This window comes from Stegodyphus dumicola, chromosome 2, assembly GCF_044657685.1.
Source record: "Stegodyphus dumicola isolate Sdum_Otavi_A_Nest chromosome 2, ASM4465768v1".
In the NCBI taxonomy this organism is placed as follows: domain Eukaryota; kingdom Metazoa; phylum Arthropoda; class Arachnida; order Araneae; family Eresidae; genus Stegodyphus; species Stegodyphus dumicola.
In genome coordinates this window covers 33740625-33765225 of record NC_140769.1, presented here as the reverse complement: position 1 = coordinate 33765225, position 24601 = coordinate 33740625, and the positions used below count along the sequence as shown (strand labels likewise).

General features: G+C 33.1%; 1 protein-coding gene across 3 annotated transcripts in view; it reads left to right on the top strand.

Annotated features, from left to right (window-relative positions):
* The window catches only part of LOC118184155 (calcium/calmodulin-dependent protein kinase type II alpha chain-like), a 219313-nt gene extending 196701 nt beyond the window's left edge, over positions 1–22612 (top strand). For all 3 annotated transcript variants that reach the window (XM_085810560.1, XM_085810559.1, XM_085810558.1), the window contains 2 exons: positions 8333–8447; positions 20744–22612. In XM_085810560.1, coding sequence (XP_085666686.1) covers positions 8333–8447; positions 20744–20873 — 245 coding nt within the window. In that variant the 3' untranslated portion in view covers positions 20874–22612. The remainder of the gene's footprint in view (positions 1–8332; positions 8448–20743) is intronic.
* Positions 22613–24601: the final 1989 nt, after the last annotated feature.

Sequence of the window (24601 nt, the reverse complement as noted above, 5' to 3'; positions counted from 1 at the left end):
GATGTAAATCTTCAAGCCATTTATTGAACTCCAGGTGAATATCTTCTGGACAGGTTTCATCCCAACCAATCTTCAGGTTCCAGCTATTCTGTATTAACAGTTTCAAACGAATCGTTACTGGACACAGAATTCCTATAGGATCGAAGATGCTGTGAACTGTCAAAAGAATATATCTTCTAGTAATGGGTTTTTGCTTGAAATCAATTTTTTCAAGATCACAAAACAGAACATCTTTAGTTTTATCCCATAATAATCCAAGAACAGGGACAAGTTTTTTTTTTTTTTTTTTTTTTTGACATTTTTCACCTGTTAGACTGGAATGTTCCCAACCTTTTAAATTGAAACAACCCGTAGCCAGAATCTGTTTTGCTTCAAAAATGACTTTTTTAAGTTCATCTTGACTAGCTACCGAAGTTATGCAGTTATCCACATAGAATGCATTCCTCAGCTTTTCTACGGTTTCAGGAAAATAGCTTTCATTTTGTTCCAAATGATAATCTAGAACGACAGCTAGTAAGAAAGGGCTGCTCCTAAGTCCAAACACTACTCGTCGGTGACGATAAATTTTTTTGTTTTCTTTCCTTATAATCTTCCCACCACATGAATCTAAGAAAATCTTGGTCTTCTTTGGCCACAGATATCTGTAAAAAGGCCATTTTTATATCTGAAACTACACAATTTCTTTCTCATGAAATCTCGTAAGTAATGGAGGAATTTTTTCGATAAGATTTGGTCTTGTTTCTAGACAGTCGTTGAGTGAAAGTGAGTTCTTACTTCTACACGAAGCATCAAATACAGGGCGTACCTTCGAAGTAGAATTTCCTTTACAAATACCTCTATGAGGCAAATAATGATAAGGATTTCCCAATTCACTATCTGGTACTTCTTCAATGATAGTTTTCTGTAACCATTCCTTAAATAGAGGTTCATAGTCATTGTATTTTCCTTCTTTAAGAAGTTTCTGAGTAGTAGTTATGCATCTTTTTTCAGCTATATCTTTGTTTTCACTTAACGTCTCGTACGTCTCTAACCAAGGTAGTTTGACGATGTAACGGCCATTTTCATCTCTCTGAATGGTTTTTCGAAAATGCTGAAGAATGGACTGTTCCGTTTCTTCTTTAGTTCTTCTTTCAGTAGGATCCTTTATACCTATAGTATCTAATTTCCACAAATCAGCCACAGAAGAATTTTTAATCAGTAAAGATGTCACTAAGTGGGATGAAGTTTCATCAAACCTTTCTTCGGACATGTTTCCCATGATAACCCATCCTAAATAAGTTTCACATGCAATCAAATTGGATTTCAATGTACATATTCTTCCTGTAAATATATTACCACAATAATCTGCACCTATTAACAGATCAATATCAGGACAACCTTCTCCATAGTCAGTGAGCCAAATTTTATTTTCTCTTAACTTTTCCTTGCCTCTTCTCAACCGAGGAATGTTGCCACAAATGATCTGCTGATCCAAAACCTTTATGTTACAGGAGAAGTCCCCTGTCAAAGATATCAGGTTAACGCCATAAACACAATGCTCCCTTTTCTCAGTTGTAATTCCCCCAATAGAGAGTGAAGTAAGATTCTCTTTTCTTTAGGCTTCAAACCTAGTTTCTTAGCTGTTTCTTTAAGAATGTAGGAATGTTGTGAGCCAGTGTCAATAAGTACACATACTTGTAGCTCTTTCCCTTTAGTCTTCAGTTTCACTTGTAACGTTTAAAGCAATATTTCATCAGATGTGCATAAGTTAGACGAACTAACATCAGACGACAACGTCTTCTCAAGTTCCTGCACGTCACCTTTCATCTTATTTCCAGGGAGTTCTGGGCACATCAAAATCGAATGTTTTTTACTGCAAATGACACATTTGATGTTGGACTTGCAAAATTTAGAACCATGTCCAATTTTTAAACAGATAAAACAAGCCTTTTTGTTTTTTAAAATTTCTTGTTTTTCTTGACGCTTGAGTTTATGTGCAGAAAAGCAATCTTTACTTTCATGCAATTTATCACAAAATATACAAACATTTTTTTTTTTTTTAATTCTCTGTTGTTCCTGCAAACAAATCTGCTGCTTGTTCCTGCAAACAATCTGCTGCCGTCAGTGGATTACTAGGAACAGAACGCTGTATTTTTTCCTTCTGAAATTTGTGTTCCTTACTAACAAATCCCTTTGCTAAACGAATATGTTCTTCCCCTTCAACTTCAGCTTTCAGAAACAATAATAAATTTTTTAATTTCTCCCCATAAGCATTTTCTTCAGAAAAATCAAATTTGGTGTTAACTATAGGGTTTCTTAACCAAACTCTAAAAATGTCTTCCGGAATACGCGATTCTACAAGAGGGAAAAGTATAGCTGAATATGTATCGGATGTTAAGCCTATGGACTCCAAGGTTCTTAGATGTGAATCTAATTTATCATATAATTTAGACGTGTCTAACTTTCTTTTTTCTTCAGTAAGATTTTTTACAACAAGATTTAAAAGTTCGCGTATATAAAATTCAATTACTAATTCCTCCCTGCCGAATCTTGATTTTAAACATGCAATAGCTTTATCGTAATTTTCACATGTCGGTGGGTAACTATCAACAATATTGCAAGTTCTAGAGCCTTCAGTCGTACATTGAATTAAATATTGAAATTTATCTTCTTTCGCAATATTTTCATCGTCATGTATTCTTTTGAATTGGCTCCAAAAGGCAAGCCAATCTTTAATTTACCCGTCAAATTTCAAAAGTTCGATCTTCGGTAACTTTAACTTTCGTTTTTGAACGTGCGAAGAATGAACAGAACTTTTGGTTTTAGAAATTCTATTTAAATACATTTCTACGTTTACTTCCACTTTTACATTAAATTTTCATTATATTCGTCTATTATCGCGTACTCGTTCTGATACTTTTTATCATCTGTGTCTTCTAATAATGAAGAGCTTATTTCCTGATCTATTTCAGTTAGCTGACAATAAATTCTACGTAAATTAGCAAAGTTAGATCTAATGCTCTCTTCTTTAACATTATCTGCCTTTAATAAATCATTCAAACCATTAAAACATTTTGTGAAGTTAGCTCTTATAGGAGAGCGTTTTTTAACAAGTAATTCCATTTTTAGAATAATAGGTAATTCAAAATAATGTACCTGTAATATCACGTCATACGGTCTCCATGTTACGAGACTCTACCTGAATTTTGTTCATTCAGTTGGTACTCCATTAAAAGAAACTTATAATCAAGTAATACGGGCAATCCACCCAATTAATTCACTTAAAACAGGCAATCCACCTTAATGCAAAGTCATGGTACATTTTTACTTCATTTATTCTAAACTAAAAAAAAAAAAAAAAAGATACAATGTTGCCAAACTGTAAAAACTTAATCTTTTAAGAAATTGCATTTATACAATCGTTGAGTTGCTCGTGACAAGGAGGTTGCATTGCTAGATTTTGGCTGTAAGGAAGAGAGACTGTGAACATGAACCCTGAATGCCTCAGAAACTGAAGTGTTTATTATTTCTGTTGTGAATGGTTACATTGTCATAATGAAGTAGTATTCCTTGCAGTCCAGTTTCTAGTCATCTAATTCTTAATTTTTCACATTATGCAATGTACCATTCCGCAACCATCTTTCTTTGATCTGCAAAAGTGACAGTTTTAATATGTTTACTTAAGAAAAAGCATACTTTTCAACACTTCACAAACTTTTCACACTACTCTATCTTAACCTTAGTAGAAGAATTTTCATCAGTAAACTTCATACAGGAGACAGGCATCTGATTTGTGGATCATATTTTTAGAACCAAAATTAATTACCTGTTATGTTAAAAATCAATTTTGAATATGCATCAGATCTTTGAAATGCCTTTATGCTCATTTTCTGAAGTTTACTTTTGTGCTTTAGTTCATTCAGGTTTGTTTGTTTTGCCAGAAGAAAAATGTATTGTTGATTATACAATAATCTCAAAACTTCCTGGCACCAAGGTTTTTTTTTTTTTTTTTTTTTTTTAATGAAAAAGCTTCTGAATGCATTTGATCTAATATTTAGTTTGTCTTGAATTTAAGCATGTGTTACATGATTGCCTTCTTTAACATTTGATGTTAAAGATAATGTTTTGATTAGCTGAAGCAGGCTACAGTCAACCAGACTGATTTTCATCTTTCAAAAATATTGTTCTTTCCTGAATTCATTGGGTAACCTGTAAATTAAGGTATCAATAACTTTAAATTAGACATGTGTTCACTTAGTCCAACTTAAAAATCAAAAATATTGTGGCATAAAAATGCTCAGTTCAGCTCCACAATGTTTTGAAATAAACTGTCAAATAGACAAAGGTCTTCTTGCTAGACTGTAGCTGATAGTAAATCCAATTTGCCCATAGCATTATCCAGTGTTATGTTACTCTCTAAAAATGTGTTTAAGGATATTCTTAGTTTAACTTGAGAAAATCATCATTTTGTAATTCAAACCTAAAAATATAAATGCAGACAGTGGGAAAAAAAATTGTCTTGAGAAAATCATCAAACCTGAAAATATAAGTGCAGACAATGGGAAAATCTCTTTTATTATTTTTTTTAATAATAAAATAAAATAGTGTTGGTTATCTAACATTCTACCACCAATATTTCCTTTAAAAGCATAATTCAATAATAATAGTGAATTTTACTTCAGTATTCAGATTTGTAACATTCTTCTCATTTTCTAGCAATGTATTTATAAAGGTCTAACCTAAAAAAGCAATTTTTGTTGGAAGAGACTGGTTACATATTAAGTAAAATGCACTAGGCGCAGCAGCGGCCAAGTGGTAAAGTGGTTGAGCATTGGTAGTTCGGTTCAAATTTTGAATGCTGTGAACGGACTGGCTGCATGGGTGTTTTCGTGGGTTTCTCCATGTGTAATGTGTATACACACCAGTTTTCCTTAGAAAGTCCTCCACGGATGTATCGCTCCCCTTAGGCAGATAGCTCTCTGGCTTTGGCATAATTGCATAAAGAAAACCCAACCTACTTCTCTTAGGTGGTTGCAGGCTACCAGGCACGAATTCCTGGGCCAGAGCCCTATCTCAGATTAATAAACATACGATGCCTAAAGTGTAAGTAGCATTTCAGAAAAAAATATAATTCCAGTGCGGCGAGGAATAGGGTGAATCACACTACTTCCTGACAGGGAAAGGAAATTTCATTAGTGGGAGAAGCAAAGTGACTTTATACAGGAATGAATGTAGCATGATGTGTTGAGCAAAGTAGTAATGAAATGTGAAAGTATTAGAAATTTGAAAGCATTTGGAAGAGTGAGACTTGTCAGCTAAATGTCCTGTTGGCTAAGTGTTTTTGTCAGCTAAATGTCCTGTCGGCTAAGTGTATGTGTCGGTTAAATGTCCTGTCGGCTAAGTGTCCATGTTAGCTAACTGCTGTCTGTTAAGTGTCGCGTCAGTTAAATGTCAGCGACTGAATATTAGTGTATATCTTCAGATTGACAATGCTTGCCATTTTATCCTTGGCAAAAATAAATAAATAACTCTTTAATTCCTTCTAGAACCTTGAACTGAACCCATTTGTAAATTGGCAGATTATCCTTCTGCACTGGAAACATGTCCTCTGTCATAATGCTGTGCTTGGCAGTCATTCATTTATTCTTTTGCTGTGTAATGTATTTAAGTAATTATTTTGCTATTGCTTCCATATGAATGATGAAATAACTAGATGTCAATACTTCTAAGTGATTTATGTCATCAGATAGTTGAATGAATAGGCAAGAATTTAAGATTCCTTCTATTTGACAGATAACTGTCAGAAATTCATTATACGTTAAGTTTAAAATCTTTTAAAAGCTAGAAAAAGGTTCCAAAAATCTTTTTAAATTGGCAATAAATGCCTCAGATGAGAAATCATCAATCAAGACATATGTTCGGGCATATATTAATAACGATCCTGCTACATTAAAACAAATCAGCAGAACTAAATTGAAATAATGCAAGAGTTTTTATTTTTACACATGCTCCACGCACACAGTCCAACACATAGCTCCTAACTGAGAAACAGACAGACTCTCTCACAGTTGAACTGCAGTTAAAAATACAGAGTGAAAAATTAATAAACAATTAGAAAAAATACAAAAGAAAACACTTTACAAATTAGTCTGGAATGCTTACAATTAACCAGTATTTTTCCTTTACAAACAATCATTATTTTATAATTTATTATTAATTTGTTACAATTTCAAGCTAGCTGGCAAGCCATCTTCGAATAACTGCTTCCTGCATAGTGCAGCCATCTAGTGGTGAGATGATGAAGTGAAAGTTGTTCTAACATCACTCCCTCACCAGTAACTAAGTTACGATACATAAATTGTCATGACAGTAATAGCAGAACATAATCATTATACCTTATGATCAAATTTCACTTCGGATAAAAACATAAAGGAATCAGTTACTAAACGTTGTATCAGGTTTCTCAAAGTAGTGTAGCAAATCAAAGTACAAATTACATTTAAAATATCATGAATTTCAAAAGGCTGGAAAACATTTGTATGTACCACAATTAATAAATATATATACTTCACATATGGGCTTAAATGAACTATTCAATGTGTTAAGCTTTCAGTGACATGAAATAGCTAACAGCAATGAAAATATGATCAGTATTATTAAAATATTCATATTGCATAGTAGACATATTAAATATTCAATGCACATTTCTTTTTCTATTCACTCATGACTTTGACTATCAATGCAAATATTTCTAGAAACATATTTGAACTTTGTCTCAAAAAAAAAAAAAAAAAATGTGTAAATTGATGATATAGGAATACAAAGTTGTTACTGGAATCTAAACAAACACAATACTAAATGCAAACTATTTCAAATATACATGTGTACCATATTAAATAATAAGTAATTAGTTACATACCCCTTTGGAAGAAATAAATCATTCCCATTCAATATACATATTAATAATTACTTCCAAAGATTATAAATATTTGATGCAGTTGATCTCCAAGTTGAATAAGGCAATACTAAGCAGAAAATGAAATATATAGTACTCAATTATGTAGAATTACTAATAGCACATAACAATTTATACTTCACTACAAAACTGAAATATATACACGTCCTTGGGAGAGTATCCCATCATGTAGATTATCACCGTTAAACCTATGCAGTCACTCCATTTATTTATACCACATGCAATAATAGCAGAAATAATATAGATAAGAGTAATAAATAAAGGAATAGTATAACTCAGAGTCTGAATCTCACAGGAAGGTGTATTGCTCTCCCTGAACAAGATTTTGTCGGAGGCCTTGCCTCTTTACTTTGGGAGGTGGGTTTAATAACTGTATTTGTATGCTTTGTATGTATTGTAATAACTTTGTATTTGTATGCCTCCTTGCAATTACTTATGCTCATGGTGTAAATGGCATATTTGATGCTTCAAGACATTTAATTTTTTGTAAAACCAGCAGTGCAGCTTCTGAGCTTAACTATAACTAAACATATTTCATTCCAGCATACACTGCATGAAACTTTTTAATGATACAAATTCCGTAATTCATTTATAGTGGGAAACCCATCATTTTAAAGTTTTTCCTTTTGCACGTTAGATTTACTAAGTGCTCACAGCTATGCAACCCCCTGTGTTCTCCTTGGAAAAGAAGGCACTAATATTATTTAATGTTCCCTCTGCATGAAACACCATATATTTCATGTATAGAATTCTCAAAACTCCCAGACTGACTGACAAAAAAAGTGTATATCAATAGATAGATTGATTGTATTGATGATAACTGTACTGTATTTTCAATAAAACTGGCTGCAATAATTGTAGCAATAGTATTCTTTCTGCTTCCATATCATATTTCCGGAGTCACATCTTAGTTTACATGTACAAACAGTATTCCTTATTACTCATAGTAATTTAAGCTCAAAAGATTGTTCATATTGGTAAAAATCTATAACAGTAAATTTTAAAAGGCTGTAAAGGATAAGGAATCTAGTCTATCCGAGAGTAAATAAAGTTTCTAAACCATATGCTTGGAAAAAAAAAGGCTAGGGAAGAGAGTGCATTAGGGGCAAAATATGTACAAAAATATATTAAAATTAGTAATTTGAATGAGCATTAGGAATTAATTTGAAGAACATAGCAAACTGCATAGAAAAAAAATACTATTATTGGTTTTAATGAGCACTGGGCAGTTAGTGTGGAAATTCCTAATAGCAGAGTAAAGTGTTGGTAACAGTAAATTATCGCCCAAATGACTATGTAGAGTTTTTCAAATCTTTCTGACTGAAATTTAATAAATATTTAGGTATGTTTAAAAGTTTAATTATTATTTATTTTTAGTTTTAGGGAAAAATAGTAAAACTTTGAACAGCACAATATTGAATCCTTCAGTTCATTTATTAGGGGATGATGCTGCATGTATAGCATATATTCGACTTACTCAGTACATGGACAAGTGAGTACTAATTTTGAAGAATTTTTTTTTCTATTGCTATCTGTTGGGTAATAAGTAAGATGTAAGATTTAATTGCTTTGTTTTTAATAGTAATTATTTGTTTTCTTTGATGTTTTTTTTTTGGGGGAGGGGTAAATAGTGATTTCTTAAAAGAGCCTGAAAAATTCATCTGTACAATAAATCCCAAGTAACCTACATACTATATGAGACTGGCTTGAAGTTAAAATGAATGGCCAGTAAATTCAAAAAAGCAAATAAAATAGCACTTATAAATTATAAATCAAATTAAACTTGCACACACACATATATATATGCATATATAATAGGGAAAGATGTGTAATGTTGATGGTGTAGAATTTAGATCTATACTAAAGAGGAAACTTGGCAGCCAAGTAAGATTAAATATTGAAATTTATTTTCAGTTGACATTTGCAGCCATAATTTACTTGGCACTCTAATCGTGCCTATTACATGCACTGTTATCACTGTATCTACACCTTGGCAGTGGGTTAGACATTTGGGACCTCAAAAACCTGTGATGAATGCTAATTGGAACCAAGAGCAATTAAATGCTCTTGATCAGTCTCTGTTAGCAATGCAGGCTTTTGGGTTTTATGTGGACAATTTATGGGCAGTCAACTGAAATAACTGTAGGGAGATTTACTGGGCCATGAAATCTCCCTAGTGTTTTGGAGATCAGTGTAATCCCCAGCAAGAGAATTCTGATGTTGGGGCTTCAGCCTGAGAGTGATATTCACTTTTTTGTATGAAGTAAAGTATTGTAATCATGAAAAATTCTGGGTTTCGTATTTCAATGAAAAATACCCATTGTGACTGCTATCGAATGCAATTTAACTATGTTTTTGCATGACATCTATACTTAAGGACAGAATAAAGGACTCTTTCTCCCCAAACGAATTATAAAACTGATTTAAAATGGAATCAGAAAAGATTTTTTTCATACATATGTATGTATCTTGCATACATACGTACTATAGTAAAAAGGGATAGATAACAACCATTATTAGATGTGTGATCTCAGAAATTTCTCAAACCTATAAAAGAAATGCTGTTATTTTGTCAGGAATGTTTTTCCTCTTTACTGCATGCCATAGTGGTGTAATTGGGAGCATATCCAGTTGGCAGTAAGATGGTCCAGAGTACAAATCCTGGTGGTTGCATCACTGATTTCTCATATTTCCTGCCTGCAAGCAAGTCTGAAAGACTACAACTAAATTGCAATGGACAATAACTCGTCACTACCTAAATTGATGACTGAGTCTCCTCCTTCCCGGCTGCTCCTTAAATGGAGGTTAGTTTAAGGAATTTTCTCCTTCCTTACTGCATGCCTTCAGGTATAATTGGAAGCAATTTGGCTGGCAGTCTGGAGGTCCAGGATTTGAATCTTAGTGAAGACATATCTGATTTTCCCTATTTTCTGTTGTAAAATCTACTTAATTAACATAACATAACAATAGGGCGCTTCCTTCTTATGAAAAGAAGGAAAGGAGTTTAGGCAAAATTGCCCATTACTCTTCCGCCATTTAATCATTTAAATCAAGGGATTTAAATGGTAACTCCCGTAAAAGGTAAGTAATAAATAGATAAGATCTCAAACTGACACCAAATCTATAGTATCAGCAAAAGATCCCATCTCTAAGTTCAAGGTGTCGGCTGGATCGTGAAAACTTCCCTATTGGATGGAAAACCGATTCAATCCCTCCCAAACCACCAAACGCAAATTCTTGACCAAACAAGAGTGCGATGGAGAGTCAAATAAATAAATAGGGAGGGCAGAGGTGCATTCTCAAGCCAAATGGCCAGGTAGTGTATAAAAATTTGATATCATTATATTCCAAAACACAGCTATGAGAGGGAAATCCCTGCATAGTTTCTTTTCAAAAAAAAAAAAAAAAAAGAACTCGTAGGGCGTCTCAATGCTTGTTTCTTGTGGTTCCATATTCACCTTACCTGTAGGTGTTTAGTATACATCAGAAACCCTATTATGCCAGAGAGCCCTTTGTATGAAAGGGCTTGATCAAAGGTAATATAGGGAAACCCAAGGAATTTGTTTCTAGGGACAGAGAACACCGGACATCGTCCCAGAAAGTGAAAAGGTGTTTCCTCTTCTTCTCCACAAGCTGGGCAGAGAGGAGATTCGACAAGACCACATTTGTGGAGATGCTTAGCTAGATAAGCATGTCCAGTAACAATTTGAATTACCTGGTGTAAGTTAGTTCTACTGAGGTGTATGAGTTTACCTGAAAAGTTAAGTGTACTGAGCACCAATTTAGAATGAGCACAGTCTGGAAGTTTAGACCATATATCATCATGTTTGTTCTTTATCCAGCTTCTTACTTCTTTTTTAACCGTTTGATATGAAACTGGGTAAAATGGTTCTGGGCCAGACATGGGTAGTTGCGAAGCATCTTTAGCTACTTTATCAGCTAGCTCATTTCCAGCAAAATCACAATGACCTGGGACCCAGACTAAACTAATGGTATTATGGGTCTGAGCCAGAGAATTGAGATCTTGAGTACAGTTCAAAACACAGTTTTGTAACTTGACACGATTAGCCAGGGCAAGGATGGCTGATTGGCTGTCAGAGAGAATATATATATACTTATCAACTGTATTTTTAGCTAAGAGCTCCCTGGCAACCATATTGATCGCCAGAACCTCGGCTTGGAAAACAGTTGTTAATTTACCAAGGTATAGATGAAATCTAATGAAATCTTCTTCAGATCCCTTGGTCCTTATAATAGCTCCAGCTCCAGTGAAGTTGGATTTTGATCCATCTGTGTAACATTCAATTGAGCCTGTTGGAATTAGATCAATTAGAGATTCTATCTCATTCCTTTTTGGTATATGAGTTGAGAATAGTTTATCTGGAACTATTGTTTTAGTAATTGCATCTTTGGGCATATAGATTATAGGAATCTCATTGCCCAAGTCCAGACATATGTCAATGTGGCTTTTCAGGTGGCTTTTATGACCAAAACCTGTCCTTTGGCACCATGTGCCATTTTTATTCAATCTATACATGGCTTTAATTGCTTCTCCGCTCAAGAATAATTTCAAGGGTGGAATTTGCAGTAAAAATTCTAATGCAGCAGTAGGGGTACTATTTAAAGCCCCACTAATGCTTAGGCAAGCAAGTCTTTGCACCTTTTAACAAAAGCACGTATTTAAACAATTAAAAATGTTTAAATACGTGCTTTTGTTAATAACATTAATCCAGACCACGCATCCGTAAGAAAGCATTGGCCGGACAATGGCAGTATAAATCGATAGAGTAGATTTTGGGTTAAGGCCCCATTGTTTACCAACGATTCGCCTACAAAGTACTAGAACATTTGTGGCCATTTGTGCCTTTTCTTTTATATGGGTGATCCATGTAAGTTTACTATCCAGGTAACATCCTAGGTATTTAACGCATTCCTTACGCCTAATAATCTGGTGACCCAGATATAAATCTGCCAGTTTCCATTTCCTTCTCCACATGAAAACTATGACCTCAGATTTTTCAGCAGAGAAAGAAAGGCCATTTGTATCACCCCAGTGTGAAACTTTATTTAAGATCTGCTGAGCTTGATTATGTAGGGTTCCGATATCGAAACCCTGTAATAACACAATAAGGTCATCTGCATAAGCCTGTGACATGCCAGGTTCCTCCCGTAGAAGTACTAAGAGTGAGTCGAAAACCAGGTTCCACAGGAACGGAGAAAGAATACCACCCTGCGGACACCCTTTAGTAATATCTCTCTTTACTTCATAGTCAGCGAGACTAACACAGATATTCCTGTTTTTAATCATAAAGATGACCCATCTAGTTATCATAGGGTGAATATGACTTCCAGTAAGGGCCTTATGTATTTTCTTGAAACCGATGTTATCAAAGGCTCCTACAATATCCAGTAGAATCCCAATGGCAAAGTGTCCGTCTATAATTGTTTTTTCTATTCTCCACACGAGTTGGTGTAAGGCCGACTCAGTGGAGAAGCCAGACCTAAAACCGTGTTGGTCTAAGCCAAAGGTATGTTTCAGATTATTATCTGACTGGAGGTGCCAGAAAATCAATCGCTCCAACAGCTTAAGCTGGAAGGATGTTAGCGTGATCATTCTAAAAGAGTTTGGTTTCTCATATGTATCTTTTCCTGGTTTAGGAAGAAACACACCTCGTGAAGTTCTCCAAACCTTAGGAACATATCCTAAAATCAAACTGGACCTGAATATGTCCACGAGAATGTGACCAAAAATATCCCAGCCTTTCTGAAGCAGAATTGGGTAAATGCCATCATTCCCTGGAGATTTAAAGGGAAGAAATACATCAAGGGCCGCTTTAGCCTTTTCAAAATTCACAATTGTCTTAGCAAAATCCAGATCTAATGGATTATGAAGTAGTTCCAATGGATTTTCCTGGGGGTCAGAGGTGACACCTCTGTCCCTCAGATGAAAATTCAACATGGTCGAAAGTGTATCCAAAGGGTTTATAGTATAACTGCCATCAGGTCGCATAACCGATGAGAGTTGAGACTCCTGAGATCTTTTAAGAATCTTATATACTCTGGCAGTCTCATGGTAGGACAGAATATCTGTGCAGAACGATCTCCATGAGTTGTATTTAGTTTTCCTGATTTCACTTTTAAATTTCCTTTGTAGAGTTTTGAAGTTAGATCAGTTAACTTCAGATTTATTTCTGACAGCTTTCCTGTGAGCTCTCCGAACCTCTAGGCAGAGGCTTTCAAGCTCCTTGGTCCACCAAACTCTCTTGCTAGGAGAGTACTTCCTTCGTTTGAGAGGGCATGATGCATGATAAGATTCAATAATGATATTTGTCAAATTGTTTGCTTGAATATCAAGCTCCTTGACTGTACAATTATTGTCTAAAACCTGAAGGTTAATGACATTAGAAATCAGGAAATCCTTATAAAGGTCCCAGTTTGTGTTTTTAATGTTTCTGAAATATTCAGCTGGAATTTCATCTCTAATACAAAATTGTATAAGGCGATGGTCAGAAAGTGAGGGATTGTCACTTACATGCCAATTCTCAATAAGGTTATAAATATCAGAAGAAGTTAATGTGAGGTCAATGACTTCTTCTCTTCTTCTGTTAACAAAGGTGGGGCGTTTTCCCCTATTTACCCAAGTTAGGTTGGTATTCATTATAAATTCCATGAGTTTTTCTCCTCTAGGATTAGTATCAGAACTACCCCATGACTACCCCATGAGCATTAACATCACCACCAATAACCATAGGAATATTGTTTATTTCACAGAAGCTCACAAGATCTATAAATTCTTGCGGAATGTTAAGGTCATAAGCCATGTAAACCGAGCAAAAACAAATGTTTCCTCTCAGTGAACTGTTTATGTCCTTAATTACAATAGCAGTTAAGTCCTCTGATGTAAATTGGGATAATTTCATAGCCTTTATATTTTTAGAAATGTAAATGCTAGTTCTAGGTCTTTTATCAGGTCCCTCTGTCGAAAAGAAGTGCACGTTCATGGGCCTACCAAGGATTTTACCCTTGTACACCCAAGGTTCTTGAATTAAGGCAACAAAAGTGCCTTGCTTACCTAATTGAGCAGCTAAATTGTATGAAGCTGCTCTGCTATGTTGCAGGTTTAACTGACTAACCTTAACCATTAAAACAGGTTAAATGAAAGAAAAGAACTTACCCTGAAGGATTTTAGGAGAGACTTAGTTAAAAGCTGCATCCTTAGCATACTACTTCAAAGGAAGTAGTGACAAGGGAGACCTATTCAGATGTCTTCTCCAGGGCCTCCAAAGAAAGCTCTGGTTCCGATTCCTTTTCGGTCTCCCTTTCTTCCGTCAACTGTTTCTTTGGAGGATCCTTGGGCGAAGGAATTGATTTCTCCTGTTGCCTTGGTTCCTTCAACTGTACACAGCCATGGGCACCACAAAAAAGTTTGAAATTCTGGGCCTCCAGATAATCCATAAGTTCATGTTCTACTCCCAGCACCAAGGTATTACCTCCGTCTCCAGGGATAACTGCCTTGATGGCGATCTTCTTAACATCAAGGCCCTTGTTACAGGCATCAAGGAGCTTGATGTTATCTTTTGGTGACCTGTTACCAGGAAACCAAGCGAAAAACCTCTTCATGGGGGTCTGTCTCCGGGAGCCATGGCATGATAACCTGGATGGTTTTCTTCAGGGCCGGGTAGATCATTAATTAAAGTCTTCAGGACGTCCACAGTCTCCTGGTCCTCACATGCAATGTTGAGGCCATTCGGCTGCAGGACTGTCTTGTGGACCCTGCAGGTGGTGATAGAGCCATCGATAATTCGGTCATCAATTATAGAGGTGATGAAATCTGAATCCACCGATGTTATGTCTCTGGAATCATCCTTGCAGACGATTCGCAGAGTGATTGCCTTTCTTGCAGCTTGACTATATAGCCATCGTTTCTTGAGGGCCATTTCCGGGGTGTCACCAGCAATGCGTTCTCTCTTACGAGACTCTTCATTGCTTGGATGGTTCTTCCTCACCGGTTTGGAGGTTGCTCCAGAGGTCCCAGCTTAATCTGTTTTCTCTTTCGCTCCCTTCTCCCCAGAGATCGAGATCCCTTCCATGGCCCTCTCCAGTCGTTTCCGCTCTTTCTGGCGTTGCCTTTTTTCTCTTCTTTTATTTACAACCTCTATCATTGGTGACTGGTCATCCGCTTGCGCATCTGGCACAGTACTTCTGACAGAGGAGTCAGTATCCATCCCCACTGGGTTCAAGGCATCCGTGTCCGAAGGCACATTCACCCTTTCACCAGCGGTTCTGGTTTCTGTAGTCCTGAAGAGAAGAGCGTCCGCACCCGAGGGTACATTCACTCCCTCAGAAGGAATTACAGTGGTTATAGTGGGGATTTCAGAAGATGCGTTTTTATCTAATTTTGTATTGCGAGCATCCATTTTGGTATAAGATTGAAAGAAGGGGGAGAAAAATTCCTTCCGATTTTCTAAGAGCCAGTTTGGAGGGGCTAGCCTCAGATTCAGCAGCCAGTAGTGACCTTGGAAGAGCCCCCCGCTCTGCCATGCAGGACCCCACCCAGGCACCACCTGGAACTACAAGGCAGGTGAGATTATACACCAGCTGATAGAGCAGCCAGAACATGCTGGTTAGGCTGCCCCGGGCTCCTGTACTATCTGGCGGCCTGAGACGCAAAACTCAGCTTTTCTCCTGTATCCTCTACATGGCTGCTTCCTCCAAGACCCCTCCTCTCCAGATCAAAGGTCCTCGGAATTTCAAATCCTCCCCACAATCGCCGGTTTTCCCAGGGAAGAGCAGTCCGTTGGGTCGTCATAAGATTACTCATCATCAGACCGAACCTCATCCCACTAAACCCCAGTATGCCACAGGACTTTGTGACAGTTACCCATTTAGCACCACCCAGGGGGCACGTGTGACTTAAGGATAATCACGGACGCGGGTAACATTACCCCCCAAAATCTACTTAATTACTCTTTTCTAAAATAAAAAAAAAGTACTACTTTTTCTAAATACTATGCACTGTATGTTATCCTGCAAATCGCATTATGCATTTGATTTGTGTTGAAATTTCTATAAAATATTGTCAATTAGAGTTGTTATTGGGTTAAAGGTTGGATAAGAAGAAATCAGTTGTATTATAAGTAGAAACTACAGCGGAGTGTTTACACATTTTTAGAATAGTTTCAGATCCATTTAATTAATGTTAAAAATTTAAAGAGTCCTTTTTTAGATGTTCAGTCTTATAGTCTTTTTTTCTGGACTATAAGTCTACATCAGGATTTTCTTGATAGAAGGGCTGTTTCTAAAATTTCCAGCTGTATTTATTTCCATTTCTCTTCCATTGCTTCTCTTCCATGTCCATAAATCATGGTGTATTCCCACTTAGAAAAAGCTCTTTTCAATCGACGAAAGACACAATAGCCCATAGGGAAAACATCAGAGGACTTCACAGGAATACATTGAAAACAATAACTAACATTGAAATATGCAATAACTGTATCAGTCTTCATTTTTTCAAGAAATGCAGTGGTGTTTTTTGAAGTATGACTTGTTGCTTTTTCTTGAAGAAGTTTTACTCTTAAAAAAAAAAAAAAAAAAAAAAAATCATAGGGATAAAGAAATGGAATTTCTTCTGCAAATATCAGATATAAAACTTTCTCTTGATTATACGTTGAGTTGATTTTAACATTTTTATCCACTCTTCTTATTTTTAATTTGCATTGTAAGAAAACCCTGTGACGATCATAAATCCCTTAAGCTTTCTTTGCATTGACAGAACCAGGCTTGTATATTCCCCATCTTCATTTTCAATAATAAATAGAGATCTATTTTTTGTTGCAGTTATTTAGTTAAACCCATTTTTCATCAAAGGTCACAATGTACTTCCATTTATATGCTGCTGAATCATTTTCATATAGGATTCTGCAGATTGTTTGGCATTGAGCCACATGCCTCAGCAAAAGCTTGTAAATATTAGGTTTTTTAGCTTTTTTAAGTTGTAAATCTTGGTTTATTGCTTTATTTATTGTTGCTACAGATGTATTTAAAAACTTTGCAATTGATTTGTGCACTGGCGGATTTTTTCTTATTACCAGTGATTTAACTTTAGAAAGAGTATGTCCCTTTTTTGGATTTTATTTGGAATCGTCTTTCCATGTAGAAGTAATGATTGATGGCTTTTCCATCTTTGATTAATAATGTGGCTTATTTTGCACTTAGATATTTTAACACCATACCTTTTGCAATGTTTTTGAATTACAAAAGAGAAAAATTTCTCTTCAGCAAGCTCAAAGCATATTTTTCAATCCACAGCTTGTCACATGCAACATTTTGAAAGAAGGAGAAATCTAAAAGTAGCTGATGACACGTTTCTCATTTCAAATGCTAAGCTGTTGCCTGAAATTTTATCCCAAAGCAATTGCTTTTCAGTTCTTTATAAAAATCATTCTAAAAATATGTAAACATCCTCTGCAAAACATTGCAGTTAGAAAATTTTTCATGACATTAATTTTTGCCAATTTCATTATCACTGCTTTAATATGAAAATATTAAACAAAAATAAAAGTGTATTAGTCATCATCTGCCTATGTACATTGATATATGATGTGATATTTTAAGTCTGTTTACAATTTAAAGCGAATATGTTTATTTTATTTTTTAATCAGTAGTTATTAAAGTATTTAATTAAAAATTATAAATAAGTACTCTAATAAAATATCAGCTCCTGCATATTTTTGTATATATGTTGGATCTTCTGGTATTTTTAAAGGATCAACATTTATTCATCATTTAGAAAGAAAAATGTTTGTTAGCATACGTAAATCAATTCTGAGTTTTTGTTAATAGTTATGTATTTATATGAGTGAAATTCTTTTATGCTCAAACTTCATAGAAAAAGAATCATTGGTGTTTGAAATATTATTAAGTATTTAACTTTAGAATGCCCTCAAAAGAAAAAATCCCCCCCTTTTTTTAACTGCAAATCTGAAATTGTGTAAGTTAATGTCCTCTTACTGTGTAACCTCTTAATTTATTTTTCAGTTAACAGAACTTTGGTTATTTACACAGGTGTATAGAGTAGAATCCCTTTTGGACCTCATAATTCCCAATACAGATTTTTCTGGATGATTGAATTTATAGTTATTGAACTTATTTGCTGGTGTTTTATGATACCATCTGTATGAATTGCAGCATATACAGTCAATCAGTAATGGTTTTGACCTACCAGCCATAATTAAATAAATTATATTATAAATTGTACAGAATATTTAAAATTAAAACACATAATATATGATTATATATTTCAGAAGAAGATGATAAAGCAGTATCTTAAAATTACTATATTCATTATCACATGAAAATTGAAAAATTCTTAATATGATGGCATATGATTTTGAATGTCTACTTGCTTATGACTATTACAGTAATGTGAAATAGTCATTGTGTATACGGTAAAGCTCCATAACATTATGTACAAACATAGATGAACATTTCCCAGAAAATCTTATGAAAGTTTGCAATTCTTCATCAGCTTCCATATAATTTTTTTGCTCTGCTTTGTCATCTTCAACTTCATCCCCCTCCTCCTCATCATTTTCCTTCTTTCCCAGTATAGGTCCAATTATTTCATTATCATATTGAGGGAATATGATAAGAACAGAATTGTCTGCATCCATCCAAGCCTGCACTTCCTCTTCACTAACATTAGTCTTTTCCAAATATGTGTTTGTGATATTAATAAGTTGTCTAACAGAGGCATTGATTGGATGTGCTTTAAAAGGAAGATAATCTTTGTCACTCAGTTCATCACCTACAAACATGATCGAAGCCCACAATTTACATCAACAGAGACCTAAAATAATGATCTTCATATCTTTCCAGAAAAGAGACGAAGTATAAATATGTATCTTTCAATGTAAACTTTTTCTGAAAATCATGGACACTACTTTCAAAGTTCATGCGTGGAGGGATAAAAAGGGATTGATAATACATCTTTATATTCTGGGTGGTTCCTTAATATATTAGTTGGATAAGAATTAATATGTTAAAAAGTAGAAACATATCACAAATATTTTCAACATTTAAAGTTTCAGATTGTTAGTCCTTTATATACTTTTAATCTCATGGGTCTAAATTTTGAATTTAAATCTAGACTTTCGAAAGTGCTATTATTTCAATATTGCTGGTTACAAGGGATTTTATTGTACGACTGCCACTTGATATGTTTAAAAAATGACTGTTTAAAGTAAACTATTTTTTTCTCAAACATTATATTTTAGTACGTAATAATAAAACTGAAATTTCATGAAGTATTTTATTTTTAACATTAACTGATATATTTAGAAAACAAATGGTAGGGGGCATTAATTATTTTTATTTAATTATTAATTTTTTAATTTAATGCAATACTGTAGTTTTTTGTTTTCCCACATTATGATCTGCAGCTGGTGTATTGCTTGTTTCACTTCTCCCCTTTTAAGAAAATTTGATTGCTAAGTCTTTACTTAAAAGCAGTGTTTTCTGTGTATAGGTACTTTTATTAGGAATAATAACTCATAGAATAGTTTATTTCATGCAGGCCAAAAAATAAACAAATTGAATAGAAGTAAAAAATCTGGAATAAAATAAGAGAGGCGGGGTTTGATAGATGAGTGTAGTTTTAAGGATCCCAAAACTTAATTAAGTACTAGAAAAATTTGCTGCATTTGTGTATTCCATAATAAATAATAGGACCTTCATCAACAAATACTTAATGTAGTAAATTGTGGCTACAACTTCAATTTTTTTATATATAATCTTGCAAGATTTTATATATAAGATTATAATAAGAATTTTAGGTATAAGCATTTTTATTCCTGGTATATTAGCCGCAGTATGAAATTGTATGAAATGTTAGAGAATATTTTTCCAGCAGTAAGCAAAATAAATGAAAAAGAAATAGTCATTTTCCATGCTCATTAGGAGTTGACCCAGAAAAAGCTAGAACAGTTTCTCAGAATTCTGAATAAGTGGCAAATGTAAGAGGATAAATTGAAGTAGAAATTGTTAAGCTAGATTTCTCAAAAATTTTAAATGAAATTTTTTCTTTGCCAGCTGGTCTGGTACTAGACATTTTGCTGCCCAGTATAATCTCTGCAGATCCTAAATTTGGCTGATTTGTGCCTCCCTAAATTCTAAAAATTTTGCCTCCTCAAATCTGAAAGTTTTACTACCCCAAATTTTTGCTGCTTGGTGTTCGCAATGGTATTCTTCTAATCCTAAAGGTTTTGCCATCCCATGCAGCTGCACTGGTTGTGGTGTTAACCCTCTTAACTAAGCACTTACATGACCATATTTTAGTTTTGCCCTGAAAATTTACAGCAGCCTTAAGAAAAATTATGCGAAGACATTAGCAAAAGGAGGGGAAAGAAGAAGCAAATCTCTACACAGTTTTTGCTTTTATCTTTTTGTTATTGCTGCTGTTTTGATACATGAAGAGTATTTTGTGCTATTTCTGTAAAACAATATTCTGTTTGTGAAGTATATTTTTTTGTCTTAATTTATTAGAATGACTTCTATCATTAAACTGATTTTTAATAGTATTTTATATAAATAAAGAATTAATATTAAATACTGTCTTGTAGATAATTTGCAATAAAGAATAAGAATTAAAAATATGCTAAACCTTATAGTAGTGTTCATTGGCAATCATCTAATCAAAACTGATGCATTACATAAAGAGTTTTTTTTTTTTTTTTTTTTTTTTTTTAATTTAGCTATTGTGCTATCTGTTAATGAGAAATTTTATTTTAGGAGTGGCATGGCACATACTCAACAGTCTGAAGAAACAAGGGTTTGGTCAAAGAAAGATGGCAAGTGGCAAAATGTGCATTTTCATAGATCAGGTTCTGCTTCATCTCCATTCACAGCAGTTCACAAGTAGAATATCTAAAAGAGAGACGTTGGATTGCAGTCAATGACTGACTTAATACTAGCTGTCTAAATCAGTGAAATCACCCCACCTTGGCATCAACAGTTTTACTGTGTCTTTACAGCAACCCTCTTTGAATATTTTTGCTCAGTTGTTCAGTTGCTCTTGAGCTGTTAGAGTTGCAGTACTTGGATGCAACAACATGTGTGATATGTAGCAAATGATGTGATTTTTAAGTGGAAGCTGTGATTGTTTCGCTGCTACCATGTTCATACTTGCATCTGAAGTTATTCAGAGTGGTAAAAAATATCTCTTATTTTTTAAGTGAGAGAAAGAGGTAAACATTTTGCTACATTTTTTTTCCCTTGTTTCCTGTTCACTAGGTCAGCATAGTGATATTGCACATGTGGAGTTCCAGATTTAAATTAGAAATTTGCATAAAAAAGAACTGATTCAGTTCTGTATTTCATTGTATAGTAGGACCTCAGTTATTTAAGTAATAGAAATTGAAATAATTTAAAGTTTGTTAATGTTAAATTAATTGAAACTTTGAAAGATTTTCTTTTTATTGAAATTTTTTTATTAATGTCCTTAAATTAAAAAGTTTTATATCCTGTTTGGATCTATCCGTAAGCATTAGAAATCTCATCTATAATTATGAGAAGAGATGGGAACTTTGAGTGTTAAAAATCATGTTTTTATAAATATCATTAAAATTTTATGCGAATAATACAAATTTATTGTTAAAATTAATTCTTTAAAGCAGGGGAAAATTGGAATTTTTTTTGCATTTGAAATATTCCTGGCATTATAAAAATACATTTATTGAAAGTCCTGCAGTCATTAATTAGTTTTATATTATACTTATGTTACACTATATTTCCCTTTTCATGGAAGACATTTTTTCTCAAGTTTATGGAAGTTATTGATGTATAATTTCCTATTCATTTTTATGATCTTTATACTTGCTAAATAAAAATTAACAAACTTTGAATGGTTATCATGTACACAACTTTTCACAATTAGTTTCTGGTGAGATTTTTTGTATACCAAAAAGCACACGAAAACACAGAAGTGATAAATTAGCATAATTTTTTTAAATATTTATTCTTGCTTTTTCTTAAAGCCTATGATTTAGAAAAATATGAAACTTTTTTATGGGTTGGATTTTATTATCTCCTAAGTTTAAAAACTTTTTAAAAGCATTTGGCATTAATACATTTTGAAAATTATATTGAAAGTAAGTAAAAATGGTTAACAGCTTTTATCTCATGCTCATTTTTATTCATATTTAATATCCCTCTATGTTTATCTCAAAAACCTCTATATTCATGTATTGTATTATATTAAATTTTTAACCTTATTTAGAAAGGCCAAATAATTGAGGTCTTACTGTGCACAAATTTTAAAAAAATGTTCTTTATCTAGGAATTATTAATTAAATATATAGGAATTATTAATTTTGCACTGATTGTGATTCTTAGCTTCAGGATTTTTTTTTTTTTTTTTTTTTTTTTTTTTTAGGGTCCATAATTATTTGAGAATAGTCTCATAAATAAATATATAGATATCCTATTTCTTGTAAATATATAAAAGAATGAGGCTTACTGTGCCTATTATTGAAGTTTTTCTCTTCAAGTTTCTATCACTCTAATTAATCTTGAATATATTTCACAGAAGAACAAAATTGTGTGCTGTATGAGTGTGAAAATATAAAAAATTAAAAAAAAAAAAAAAAAAAAAAAAAACAATCACAGACCTGCCTTTCAAATCGAGCTCTAGCATCTAGTCATTTCAAATATGTTAGGATATTCTTAATCAATAGAAAATAACATTTTTACTGATATTTTTTTTAATGTATGTAATGCTTAAAATGTATGTGTGTGCATGTCTATCAGCATGCTTGTGTGTATGTTCTCAGCATATATACATGTATGTATGTATTTTGTGATTCACATTTTATGAAGATTAAAAAAAAAAAGATTTTGAGATTAGCTATTTATTATTTTCTAAATTCCATCTGTGATTTAAACTCAGATTATTATGACAAATCACTTAGCAGATGGTGCTTATGTATGGAATGTTTCAACTCAGGGAAATCATTTCATTTCTGTAGGCAGGTCTGTCAGTTGTTAGTAAGGTTTTAAAACTTAAATCTTTACAGAGGTGCCAGTTAGTCATTGATTTTTTATGTCATCTGAAGTTATCAATAGTTTGAGTTCACACTTTTCATATTAGAAATCTTCTGTTAAATTTAATGAATTTAACTTATTAGATAGACATGAAAACATTTCTTTTTTATAAATTTGCCAAAGAACTATGTGATTATATGATTTTATTTTTTTAAACTGTGTCTAAAAATTGGTGACTTTTGAGTTTGAATCAATTGAAGTTAATGTTATATAAAAAAATTTTCGCTTTGTGTGTGATGAGTAAACTGAAATATAGACTTGAGTGGGGGTTTAGTGAGAGGGATTAAATTCTAACTTATTATTATTTGAAATTTTTAATAGTAATTTCTGAATATTTTTATTTAAAATTAAATAACTTCTGACTAATTTATATTTGTTTTAACTATTAATTTTTTAACTAGCTCTTAGAATAAAAAATTATTGGTATTTTTCTGTTTCATCGGTGCATATCTCGCCAAGCAGACTTTATTGGCGACAACATACAGTATACACATGAAAAATGTTAGTTTTAAGAATTATTTATTTTGAAGACATAAACATTTTAATATTATTTAAAATTTTGTAAAAAGCCAATAAATAAAGACCAATTAATTTGTAAAAATTTATGGTTCAACATCCTGATTCGCCGGTTCATATCCCGTGACCCTAAGTGATTTCATCTCGTGTAAACTACACTACAAAAATCTACTTCTCTTAATAATTATCTACATTAATTTCAAGTTAAATCTTAATTTGGAATGCAAGAATTATTTCAATTCATACGAATAGCTTACTCAGAAATTATGTAAAACCGTAGTGCTTTACTTTGCTAATGGATTCTCATTAGAATTGATGAATTTAACCCTTGCCTTTTCTATATTTTCAGTGAGGATATTCTGTTTAGCATCAGTACCATTATTGTACCATTATTGGCGACTTTATCGCCTGCACCGGCAAAACAGAAAAGTACCAAATTATTTTTCATATGACTGATATTAATTACCTGCATAAAATTAAAATTTCATTAAAAATTTCACAAATTATTTTCATGTGTATTACTGATTTGTGTTTTCATGCTAAACTTTTAAAAAGTCTTCTGCATGTATTTTACCTGTTTATTTCTAATTTTATAAATCTTTTGATAAGCTTTAAGATATGTGCATTATTAAGATAATTTATATGAGATGTGTCATCAAAATTCATTAAGCTGCCTATTTTCCTATTCAGCACAAAGCAAATTGTAAACTGTACTGCTATTTTTTTGAATATTTTCTTTGTTGTTTTCAAATAAAATTTTCATTTATTTTTATTTTATCAAGAATTTTATGTATTTTTTATGTATTGCAATCCTGAATTCTTTATGGTGTTTGTAAAATATTATCTATGTGTAGGAGTGTTTTCAATATATGTGTTTATAAAAGCATACATTTAATTTTTAGTTAGAAATTTCATTAAATTTCCGAATTTATTTCATTTTCATGAAAATAGGATGGTAAATCTGGTATGTGTTTAATGGATGATATGTTCTTACACTACGCATTGGCACCTCTGCATAATTTTAATTTCATT